Source organism: Dermacentor albipictus, unplaced genomic scaffold (genome assembly GCF_038994185.2).
Source record: "Dermacentor albipictus isolate Rhodes 1998 colony unplaced genomic scaffold, USDA_Dalb.pri_finalv2 scaffold_47, whole genome shotgun sequence".
NCBI lineage: Eukaryota > Metazoa > Arthropoda > Arachnida > Ixodida > Ixodidae > Dermacentor > Dermacentor albipictus.
This window is the reverse complement of record NW_027225601.1, coordinates 93961-106444: the sequence shown is the minus strand read 5'-3', so window position 1 is coordinate 106444 and position 12484 is coordinate 93961. Positions and strand designations below refer to the sequence as shown.

Sequence of the window (12484 nt, the reverse complement as noted above, 5' to 3'; positions counted from 1 at the left end):
TGGTGATGCGGTCGGTGGCTTGGAAAGGGTGACTGGATCAGGGGCCGGGAACATTAGTCGCCACCAGTGCTCGGCCCCACCGTTACCCGTGTACGATCAGGTCCGGCGGCACTGGTTTACGCGAGAGCTATAGCGATGGTTGTACCAGTAAAGCATTACTGGAAGAAGAGAGCGGCATTCAGAGTTACCGGGGCTGGGGTGGTGAGCTCGTGATGAAGAACGTGGTTGGTGTGTTCGGATGACAGCGAGCTCAGGTGTCAGTCGGGCTACTTGCCGTTTTAGCTCTCGATGCTTTGAGGAGACGTGTATACCTGCTGCCAGAGGCTGCGCCCTTGACGGAGGATCAGAAGGGTGATGAACTGCGGCCACGGAGAAAAACCATCATCCATAATCTTGTCCACCATGTGGCCCAGAGATTCTAACGTCGAGAACGAAGACGCGGTCATGGTCATGCGCACTTGCGGTGGAAGGCACTGTAGGAAAAGTTCCCGGAGAACTGCGCTGTCAGTTGAAGCAGCCAGGTCTCTGGGCAAGGCTACGACGCACGGCATACGACGCAATAAGTCGGTATATTTGCGGTCAACCAGCTTGTCCAATGAAAGAAGTTGCCGCAGTCCATGCTGCTCCGTTTCAGTGGTGCGCTGTATCAGCGCCACCTTAAGATGGTCATGGGGGAGGTTGACGGGCGGGGAGCGTAGAACATTGCGAACAATAGCTGCATTAGTAGGTGGAAATGTTCCAACAACCTGGTCGACCGTGGGCAGCTGTAAACTGAGGCGGTACTGACGGAAAAAGGATTCGATGGTACTGAACCAAAGTCCCGAGTCCGACAAACAGATGTGCGGGAGCTTGAGAGCAGAGACCCGATCGCAGTAGATGGTGCTGACGGCAGTACTTCATCGGGAGAATCTGAGGCCGTGGCTGACTGGATAGAAAATGGACTGTGAAGGCAGCACAGCCCGAGCGCCTTGTGACAGTAGGCGCAGCGAAGGGGTTGAGGCACCCGGTGCTGACAGTGATGACACGAAGGTCGGAGTCACTATTTTGTGGGTAACAAAAACAGACAGAGGTTGGTGCCTGGTGTCCACAAATTATATTTTTTCCCGAGCCTGCTCAGTCAGCCGGAAGCCTGATTCCGTCGATTCGACTGCTCGTGGGCCGTCAGCGTGCTGATCGTGTAGTCGTCATATTACATGACCGCACCATTGTGGAACGCAATAGAGTGCTATAATGTCTTCAGATTTTCTGTACTACTGCTTGGATAGCACCCCGTATATTCGCAGGCTCTGGTTAAGGGTGCTAATGAAGTGGACGGTCATCCCAGGTATCAGACCAAATGGCTACAACTTTTTGTCTGTGCAAGACGGGGAGAAGCGAATTGAAAACATCGCCGCAGGTGGCCTCAGTCTCAGCAGTGGTGAAGTGTACGGCAATCATGGCGTTAAAATGTGTGTCAAAATATACGTGTAACATTTAAGGGCTCCCTGTAGACTGCGCAGCATCGATAGCAAGGGCAGTACGCCGTGGGCGTCTAAATGTGGATCTAAAGGCACACTGCCCAGCACGATACTTTCCTGAAGCAACTGTGCCATTCGTATAAAGTTCTAAAGAATAAATTTAAAAAAGCACGGTTATACTTTAAAACTGCGTACCAGCTCTAAGAAAAAGTAAATCAAAGTGCCAGATGCGTGCGACAGAACGTATCAAGCCGACTACCGACATCAAAAAAAAAAAAAAACTCAGTGCCCTACTGCTCTGTGTAGAAGGATGACCAGCGAAGCTTTGTGTGTGCGCCCATTAATGGCGAACTGCATTTCCGCCGCGGGTCGGCCCGACATTGCACTATATTCGGGATCGGTCCACCTATGTGGAATGCTTAACGAGTGCTTAACCTCCACCGTGGATCGGCCCGACATTGCACTAGCTTCAGAATCGGCCCACGTATGGGGAGTGCTTAACATCTGCGTCCCCTCCACTGCGGGTCCACTCGGCACACGGAACCTCCCGGTTCCGTCGTGGGAGACGCCCACTCCATGAGAGCCGAAAGCTCTCATGGCCTGCAAGACCTCTAATAAAGTTGATTTCCTCCTCCTCCTCCACCCGGCACTGCAGTGTCTTGCAGTTTTTTTTTCCTACACGCGGACACGATAGTAGGAAAAGTAGCCTTTAAAAACTGTGTCGTAATACAAGAAAAAAGGCTTGTGTTAGCACCGTTAGTAAAAGTTCCGCTCATTGACGAATCACCTGGCGCAAACCAATAGCCATCTTATTCACACCAATAAATTTTTAAGGGACATGAAATATCCCAGGATAACGAAAATATAAACAACAAAAACAATAAAATCCGCAAACAAAACCATATAATAAACAACAATGACTCTGACCTGAAGAGGAGAATAAAGATGAGAAAAAGAACACCAGACAACAAACCTTTCATTAGGGTTAAAGAATAGATTATTCAAGAATCATTTTTAAGAGCAGTTAGTGTGTACTACATAGTCATAAAACAATCTAATACATTTCGTAAAAAAGACACGAATGTCATGTTGAAGGATTTGTGAGCGCTCCTAGCAGTGAAATCTGCCAGCGCTCCGAGTGCTCCGGCCATCCTAATTTAAGCGCTAATATGAAGGAGACCGCGGACTTTTCTGTTTGTGGAGAACATTTCAACGCGCAGATCCTGCATTTAAAAATGTTATCTATATCAATTGCGCACTGCTAAGCTGTGTTCTGGCGCCCTGAAACAACCACCTGTCTTCCATCCGCAAGAGAAACAAATTTGACGGTATCGAATTCTCTGAGAACACTTACGCGATGCTTTGCAAACACGCCGTCTTTTTGTGTGCATCAGCGCACACACTGATGTCAGTTGAAGCAGCCAGGCCTCTAGCCTAAGGTATGACGCGAGGCATAGGACACAATAAAACGGTAGGTTTGCGGTTGACGAGCTCCTACAATGTAAGAAGTTGCTGTAATCGATGCTGATCCGTAGCACTGGTGCGCTCTTTGAGTGTCGTCTTAAGGTAGGCAAAGGGGCGGTCAACGGGCGTGGAGTAGCAATAAGGCCTTTGCATTGTGCTGCTTTCTTTAAGGATACATTGCATGCGTCATCCAATTTCCTTCAGATTGTGTACAGCGCCTTCATTCGTACTTGAAGATAATTGCGGGAGGTGGCCAGCATTGCTCAAGCGTTGAGCGTGATGAAGAAAACAATTTTCTACTTTGCAATAATCACGACTTTTGGAGAGCTGAGCGACATGATATTGACACATTTACTGTTTCTGTTACCTTTTATTATGTGATACTGCAATGTAGCCAAGCATTTCTTCTTCTGAGTCAGTGTATCCAGCCGACACTATCGCACTTCTGAAACAGCTGTAAATCAAGGAACAGTAGGCAGTCTTTAAGGCCAAAACGTCGATGATGTTTTTGTGACCCGAAACAATGAAATATTGCTCAAATATGTTGACATATACTTGACACGTGGTACGCGGTGACGTAGAACCAGAGTGTCCGCCCCAGAGGACCATGGTTGGAATCCCGGTGCTGCGATATTTTCCACCGGAATAAAAAAAAAATCCCGCGTGTTGATAAAATTGCATAAACAGTCCTGGAGTGAGGCCTGATCCCAGTGACCATAACCGGTAACGCACTCCCTCACCAAAGCACGATTGGCCACCCTAGTGAAGTACTTGGCCACAACCACGTCTGAGATGAAGCTCAGAGCTCCGAGCTTAAATGAGGCTAATCAACAATAGACCATATTCACACTATCAATCAGGTGAGATAGAGAAATGTGCAAAATATAACCAACCTCTACATATACCTTTCATTGATTAAGAAAGAGAAAGCATTTGATTCAGTCGAAACCTCAGGAGTCATGTAGTCATTACGGAATCAGGGTGTAGACGAGCCGTGTGTAAAAATACTTAAAGTTATCTATACCGGCTCCACAGCCACCGTATTTCTCCATAAAGAAAGCAACAAAATACCAATAAGCAAAGGCGTCAGGCAGGGAGATACGATCTCCTCAATGTTATTCACAGCGTGTATACAAGAGGTATTCAGAGACCTGGACTGTGAAGAAATGGGGATAACAGTTAATGGAGACTACGTTAGTAAGTTGCGATTCGCTGCTGATATTGCCTTGATTAATAACTCAGGGGACCAACTGCAATACATGCTCACTGACCTGCAGAGGCAAAGCAGAAAGGTGGGTCCAAAAATTATTCGACAGAAAACTAAAGTAATGTTTAACAGTCTCGGAAGGGAACAGCAATTTATGATAGGTAGCGAGGCACTGGAAGTGGTAAGGGAACACAACTACTTAGAGCAGGTATTGACCGCTGATCCACATCATGAGACTCAAATAATCAGAAGAATAAGAATGGGCTGGGGTGTGTTCGGCAGGCATTCTCTGATCATGAACAGCAGGTTGCCAGTATCCATCAAGAGAAAAGCATATAACAACTGTGTCTTACCAGTACTCACGTATTGGGCAGAAACCTGGAGGCTTACGAAAAGGGTTTTGCTTAAATTGAGGACGACGCAACCAGTTTTGGAAACAAGAATGACGGGCGTTACATTAAGGGATAAGAAAACAGCAGAGTAGGTGAGGGAACAATCGCGCAGTTAATGACATCCTAATTGAAATCAAGAAAAAGAAATTGGCATGAGCAGGACATGCAATGAGGAGGCAAGATAACCGATAGTCATTAAGGCTTACGGACTGGATTCCAAGGGAAGGGAAACGTAGGAAGGGGTGGACGAAAAATAGGTGGTGGATCAAATTAAGAAGTTTGCAGGGACAACATGGCCACAAATAGTACATGATCGGGGTAGTTGGAGAAGTATGGGAGAGCCCTTTGCCCTGCAGTGGACGTAACCAGGCTGACGACGATGATGATAATTGACACCAGCTTAAAGATGGCAGCACAGGAAACATGCAACACTCAGTAGTCATCCACCTTCCTAAGTACATGCAAATCGCGAGGAATAAGAAGGCGTATTATTATGACGTTCTGCGTAAGAAAGGAAAATATCACTCAGTAATGGCGCAACTAATGATCAATTCAAATCCCTTTCTTTTGAATACCTTTCTCTTAATTTTCTTTCCGTGTTGTTGTTTCGGGCTGCCCTATTTATGCCAAGTGTGTATGCCAATGAAGCCACAGTTTGTTTTTATATATGTATCCGATGATCAGCGCGACTGAGACCCTGCAGCACACAAAGCGGCACGTTCGTTCGAACCAAAGTTCCTGGCGCATTGACGGCCTGAGTTTGACAGCGCTTTCAACTAGGGGCTCTTGCATTCCTATTGCTGGCCCTCTGATGGCTTCAAGTTGACAGCATGACGCAAATGTCGGCTGTGACATTCCAATAGAGATCCAACGCTGGCCCGGATCAAACACGTATTCACCAATATTTGCTGTGCCACGCAACAAACCGGAAATTATCGGACAGAGATCCCTATCACACTGCTAACAGATTTTATAAAGTTCGTTTTCTTGCGTGAGACCAGTCTGTAATTACCAATTTTCCTTCCGTATTATTGTTAATACTTTCTGGTACGGTTTTTTAGGCTAAAATAGCGTTTAAAAAGCCAATACTAACCTGAGTTAGGGACTGCTATGTGCCAAAGCCGTGATATAATCCTGAGGCGTATTGTAGCGGAGAACTCCGCATTACTTTTTACCTCCTCGTATTCTATGACGTGCACCCTATGCACGGCAGATGGGCGTTCTTGAATTTATTGCCATTAGAAATACGCCCAAAAAAGAACGAATGCACAGAGCACAGCGCGGAAACAGTGGAAGTCGTACGTCGGGCAATGTGGCCGCTTAATTCATCATTGTGCACGGAAACATGCGCATTCGATAAGAAACAACGGTATTGCGGATGTGCCTTCTTGTGTATTCTCTTTAAAGAGAATACACAAGAATAGTTTTTTAGTACACTTCAGCACTTCCGGCACGCAGCAAGTGTCGTCTGCTTGTGTTACAACGTACTCCATTTTGACGAGAGCTCCGCGGTCAGAGTCGGTCGGTCTCAGTCTTTTCGCGAGCACTATGATTCGGCTTTGTTGCCTTGTGGACTGCAAACCTAGCGACCTGCAAACCGCGAGTCCAGCATTAGGGCAAACGCAAGCGCAAGGGGACAGGGTCTGGCCGCTTGACTGTGCCGGGATGAGCCACGAGATGAGCAGAAGGGCAAATGTGAACGGTCTGCACGGTGCAGCCACCTAGTGGCACAGAGCTCAACCAGACACAGTAGCAGCAACGAAGTGTATTCTTTGCTGCTGGTGTGTATTTTTCGCAGGAGTGTAATCATCAACACGTTGATTTATAAATGTTTAAAATGCTTTACACATGGTTAGAGCAATATTAGCGCTCTGTTTGACTAGTTAAGCGCTGCGCCAGCAAGTGTCTGGACCGTGCAGACCGATCAGGCTGCTCACGTACGTCTACGCTAAAGTTCCTTCATCAGCTTGAGTTTATGCCTCCAGTAATTTGCCGAAATGACCAGCTTGCCTGTTTTTAGCGGAGTACCGGACACGTTCGACGCTACGACAGAATGCTCGCAACGCACGCTGCTTCGATAGCTCTCGGTCGACGGCCAAGCGGCTAGCGGAGAGGTCTCGCGCGGGAGGGGGCGTGCTCCTAAACAACCGGAAGTGAGTGATGTGACGTCGCATCGTGACGCTGAACCAGTGAAGGCGGAGCTTAGCGCCGCTCGCTCGGCGAGCGAGTTGAGGAGGAAAAGCATTCCTAGGGAGGAGGGTAACTTCTAATCGCTTGCAGCTCCATTAATACGTAACGCTTCACTTAAATTGTGGTGCGAATGTTCTACTTAAGCTGTACCCTACGCGCCTACAAAATTTGTCCGAACCGTTTCAGGGGCCCTTTAAGTCACTACGACTGCTCCGAGTTATTGAGCTTGAACCAAAACGGCAAGACAAGGTCCGCTATTAAAAATAGTTGCACACACTCTAGGAATGACTGTAGATTTTGTATGAGGGGAGGCAGCAGCTTCAGTGTAGTCATTTATTTTTAAAAAGCAAGAAGCTTACCTTTGCCTTTATACTCTGCTCTGTTTCGACAGTCAGTCCGTGAGTGCCGTTAGCGAATATTCCTGACATGTGTTTTGGGTCATACCGGTACTGTCCACTTACTCCACTGCTGCAAACCTTGAGACAATCACAGAGAACAAACGCAAACTCATTTATAGGGTTGACTACATGCGTATGAACTTCGCGTTCAGCATCATTGTTTAGAAACATGTCCGAGCGAAAAAATAAAAGAAGAAACAGTGACCGATAGGCCACGGTACTACATGCAGACCGTGTGTCACAGCCAGCACTTTTGTAGCTGTTAAAAAATGAAGACAAAATGCAGTGCAAGATACAATTATGAAGCGTACACTGTTCATTCGTCACATGTCGGGCGATCGAACAACGTAGGTCTTATCACCATACCTTCCACTGTGTTTTTTTACAGCGATACCGTCTATGCTTTGGATCGCGAGTGACTGAGTCAAACTTTACTGAGCTCTGATGATTGCGTACTCCTGCGGCTGGGCGTCGCGAGATTTTTTCTTCGCGTAACATCGACAGAAAACTACATCGTTTATGGTTCATACCTCCAAGTGCAATGACTCGCCGCCCCCCCCCCCCCCCCTCCGTGAAGCAGAGGCTACCACCACTGGGCAAAGTGAGGCGAACAGTGTATACATCCTTTGGAATCACATATACCACATACCGAACAGTGTGCGCTTGAATAAAAAAAACAAGCTCAAAACAAGCAATTGAACTACATTATTGATAATAATGCGCTACGGCACCTACATGCAATGCGGTGCCCATAGCTTTCTATGCATAATTTCCCCGGCAAAGATTACTATTGCACGAGCAGCCGCGGCGACGGCAGCTTGACTGTAACATACGAAGTAGGAAGTCACGTGATAGACCGGTACTGTATAAAATACTGTTTATACTGTATAATACTGTATAATATACTGTTTATGTGTATAAAAGCATAAACTCAGTTTATGCTTTTTCATACACATAAACGCGTCATCGCACCCGCGCCACCACTCGTCTTACAAACCCATGTTCTTTCACCTGCACATGAAGTTGTCTTCCTTGGCGTCAAACTTGATCCCCAACTTAAATTTAACTTGCATGCTGACATGGTCTCAAAAAAATTGCCTTTGGAATAAGAGTACTAATCCTAACGCGCTCGTATTTTCCACAAAACGTTAGAACTTCACTTTATTACGCATTTATTCACTGTCACTTGCAATACTGCATCTCAGTTTGGGGAAACACTTATTGCTCGCACATAATACATTTACAGCATTTACAAAATCAAGCCTTGAGGATCATTACTTTCTCCAGTTACATGTCACATGCCGTACCAATTTTCAGTTCCTTAAAAATACTACCATTACGTTACATGCTCCAGCTCAAATTGGTTTTACTAATATACCGCACACTAAATCATGAAATTATTTTAGATGCATTTCATAACTCTGCTCTTACCAACACTAACAATACGAGATTTTCCTCTAACAACAATTTTTTACTTCCTCGAATAAACACTAATTATGGAATGTTTACTTCGCTTTTTACGGCCATTAAATACTGGAACAAACTACCACCCCATATTAAAGCCTGCCGCACAACATTAACATTCAGGAGAAAGACGAAGAAATATTTACTAACGACACTACTGGCTACTGATTCATTACTATAAGTATATATTGCGTACAAACCCATTTCCCTGTTTTCAGTGATTCTGTACTTACCTATTGTATCGACAGCCTGTATTTATTCGTTATTCTATATCTTCCTTTGTCTTCTTTTTTAATCCTTTCTTAGACATTTCAAATTTTTTGTCGCATAGCCTATATAACATTTGCACTTTGCGTATTGTAAGCATATATTTATTTTTAACTATCTGTTGCAATAACCCCGTGTTCTTTGACATGTGTCATTTCCTGTGTTTCATTAACGTGTCAATTACCACATATTTATTTATGCATACGCGGTATCTATTTTATTTGCTGTGTTTTGAGCTTCAATTATTGTACGCAACTTTTTTGTATTTGTTTATTTTTTTCATTACCTTGGTGTTTTCTTATGTCTGTCATTGCTATGTTGCCAAAATGTACTAATTCATGCAATGTTAAATTACTAATAGGAGGTCCCCCTGACAGTTCTTGTAACTCCGGGACCTCCTTCTGTACTAATGATGAATGATGAAATAAAATAAAATAAAAAAAAGACTTTCGTGCGTAAACGAAAAAGTCGCTTATAGGAACTCGTTTGTGTTGTGACAGTGCTTTCGGAAACTCACGTATAGCGAGGATTCCTGAAGAGCAGCGTGAATACGAGGCGCGGGTAATTTCTATTCTACCTCGTCTAATGTGTGTAGGTTGGGGAAGTAGTGGCGCAAGCCAAGTGCCAGGCGATCGAACCGTCTCCGGCTACTTATGTAGTAAGGTGCACGTGAATGTCGCCACAGAAATAATTTCAACTTGCGTCGCAATTTGTAATCGTTATAGTTGTTGTTTATAGCTTCGCTGTCCAACGACTTCGACTTCGCTGTCCACTGCGGGGATCTAAGACCGTTCTTTAACATTGTTTTCTTATAGCAGATTGACCGACGTCAGCTGGGACACCATATATTTGCATAGTACCTGTATTGCCCGTGTTTTTTAATGTATTTGTTTCTTTTGTAGAGCCCATCAACTAAGGCAAGCCTTATGATATTGGCACGAAGCACCCGTGACTCACACCCGTTAGCATAGCACATTAGAATTGATGCATGTTGTCCGTACCCTGAGCAAATTAAATATTTTGTAGAAAGCATGGCTTCAGTAAAAGTGGGCTCTACTAAACTTCAAGGATGAAATTGAAGTACACCAAGATGGTGAAACGTAGTTCCACGCAGTCGCAGGATAACCTTATGAAAGGCCATCTAAGCGGTCTTACTATTCTGCGCTGATGCGCATCAGCTATGCATTTTCATTTTTTAGAACGGGCACATTGCAGGAATAGCTGACACATTTATATATACAGGGTGCGTATGCCTAATGGGCATAACTGCAAATTATCACTCACGCTATGCGCAGAAATCGTACGAACTTGGTCGCAACAGTAGGGCAGTAAATTTTGGTGCTGCTGCTACTGCATTACCGAGCAACCTCGAAGTGCTACTCAATGTCGATGTAAAATACTATACGCGTTAAATTAGATACCAATGGCCGAACTGGGTTGTAGTAAATTCAAATAATTCATCTTTGAAGAGAGAACCTCTACTATAAAAAGCAAAGTTTCGTAAACGACACCTGTCGCAGCTATCTGCGCTCAGAATATGAAGTTGGCTGTCATCCTGTTTATGCACCGCTACACATCAACATTCTTCCATTCGTCGAAAGTAATCGCCTTAATATAAGCGTATTTTCTCAATGCTCACGAGGGTCCTTAACCTTCCGACAAGTTCCACTGACAATCAGCAGAGAACTGCGCAGACTACAAGAAGGCTAAGTTTGAGATATTTTTCAGCATACTTCACAACAGCGTATGACAACTGAGGAATACTGCTGAGCAACGGCGGAATGATGAGCGGAAACGGAGCCCGTGGTGGAAGACGACGGCGATGGACGCGCGAGCCGCGGCTAGGCGCCCTTGTGCGCAGCCCGCCAGCTCTGTAGGAGCCCCATGGCATGGACTTTGGCATATCGCACGCTTGTCCACAAAACGTACACCATCGTCATGTCTTAGAAATAACAGGTAGAAGGAAAAGTCGGACAGACTTGCATTCAACAAATTCCTAAAGAAAATGTCTCGCAATGCTGATTAAAATGAAGTGCCTTAAACACATTTTTCTTTTTTACATTTCCTAAAATAGAGAGAGAATTTTAATTTTTCCTTGCTCTAGGCTCCCTTTATTGACATTTCCATTTAAGTGTAGAGGCAGTCTTATTGAGGCTGCACGGGTATGCCAGTTGAAGCGTCCATCAGGTACTGCTGCTTGAAAACCGCGTACTCATTGTAACACTTGTAGCTGTGCTAGGGGCGTATCGCAGGCTGTAAGAACGAGAGCTCAAGAAAACAGAGATCCTGGTTAGGCAAGGGTCTCAAAAATTCACCGACGAATACGACACTGCCTAGTGTGAAATTCGGGCGCAGGTCTATACGTGTTTTCTTTCGCGATATTTAGCTAGCGCGGACAATCTGTCTCTTGGGGCACGTTGTAAATGGAACAAAATACGGTGGGACTGAATAACTAATCAAGACATCGCGAGCGCCAGCGCGTGGGCGACGCGTAGGCGCGATTCGCTGCAGCGGCCGCTGATAGAACTTCCCCACGACGCGCCCTGTACTCTGGCGCCATCTCGTAGTCATCGTCACCGCACTACACTTATCTTCTCACGCTTTCGCCATACCGTCCTCCACCGCTTTCTGCCTCACGGTTCCACTTCAGCTTCCTCTCTGCTTTCCTCTTCGCCTATTTCATCCACCCCTGCTCTCTGCGTTGGCTCTCAAGTTTCGCTGTGCTTGTTCGCTCGGTTATACCGACGCCGACGCTCGCCCCAAGAACGGACGCCTGAAAGCGTTGATGTAAATATACAGGAGTGTTTTGGAAGACACGAAAAGCCGAAGTGACATATAATTCAGCACTAACCTGGCTGAAAAGCGAAGCCTGTACTCTACTAGAAGCGCCGTCACACAGTGGTGTTATGGGCTCCAGGGCCTCATGTTTAGGCTACCATATGGTTCCCGCTAACAAAACTCTATGTACAGTTTCTCTCTTTACGTTTAAAAATTTATCTGTTAACATTTGGTATATGAAATAACTGGAGATTCTTATTAGGGGTTTAAAGTACTAGCCGCTTGTCGAAGTATCGAAGATGAAGCGTGAGAAACTCGTTACCGGCCAAAGCGCATCAATATTTCGTGATGTGTAAAATGAAATTTCACTCTTACTTGTATTAGTTTATTTAGACTCACTTGTAACTTGCTTCACACCTATCTCACTGTGCCTTATTCTGTTTCTGTACCAGCTTTCACCAGCGGCTATTGTGACATTCCCTCAAAAGAGGGAAATAAAGGAGCAAGGGAGAAGGAGATAGGCGGGGCTGTAGCACTTTCTTGTTGCAAGTTATAGACAATCTTAAGTGATAATGCTAATTCGAAAGTATTCTGCCGTGCGTAAAGCTAAAATTCCGCGTCATGTCAGCGGTTCTACGCTTTTGTAATCAAAACATCGCAGTGGTGTGTCACGTCTGCGGCTTCTTTTCTGCCTTGTTATGGAAGCATTTCCCTGTGTATTGCCATGTTGTCTTTTCTCCAAAGCAGGACTGCAATCCCTCGATCTTGGAAAGTTGTGTAGTTGGCAGCACGAGCCTATGCAAACTTTCGAACGCCCTTACTTTCGCTTACGACAACAGGCATATCCATCTAGTCAGAATATTCTTC

General features: G+C 45.3%; 1 protein-coding gene across 1 annotated transcript in view; it reads right to left on the bottom strand.

The window, feature by feature from the left end:
• Nucleotides 1–12484, bottom strand: part of LOC139052965 (uncharacterized) — a 116365-nt gene that overhangs the window by 14153 nt on the left and 89728 nt on the right. The window contains exon 5 of the mRNA XM_070530110.1: nucleotides 7070–7186. Within this exon, the coding sequence (XP_070386211.1) occupies nucleotides 7070–7186 (117 nt within the window). The remainder of the gene's footprint in view (nucleotides 1–7069; nucleotides 7187–12484) is intronic.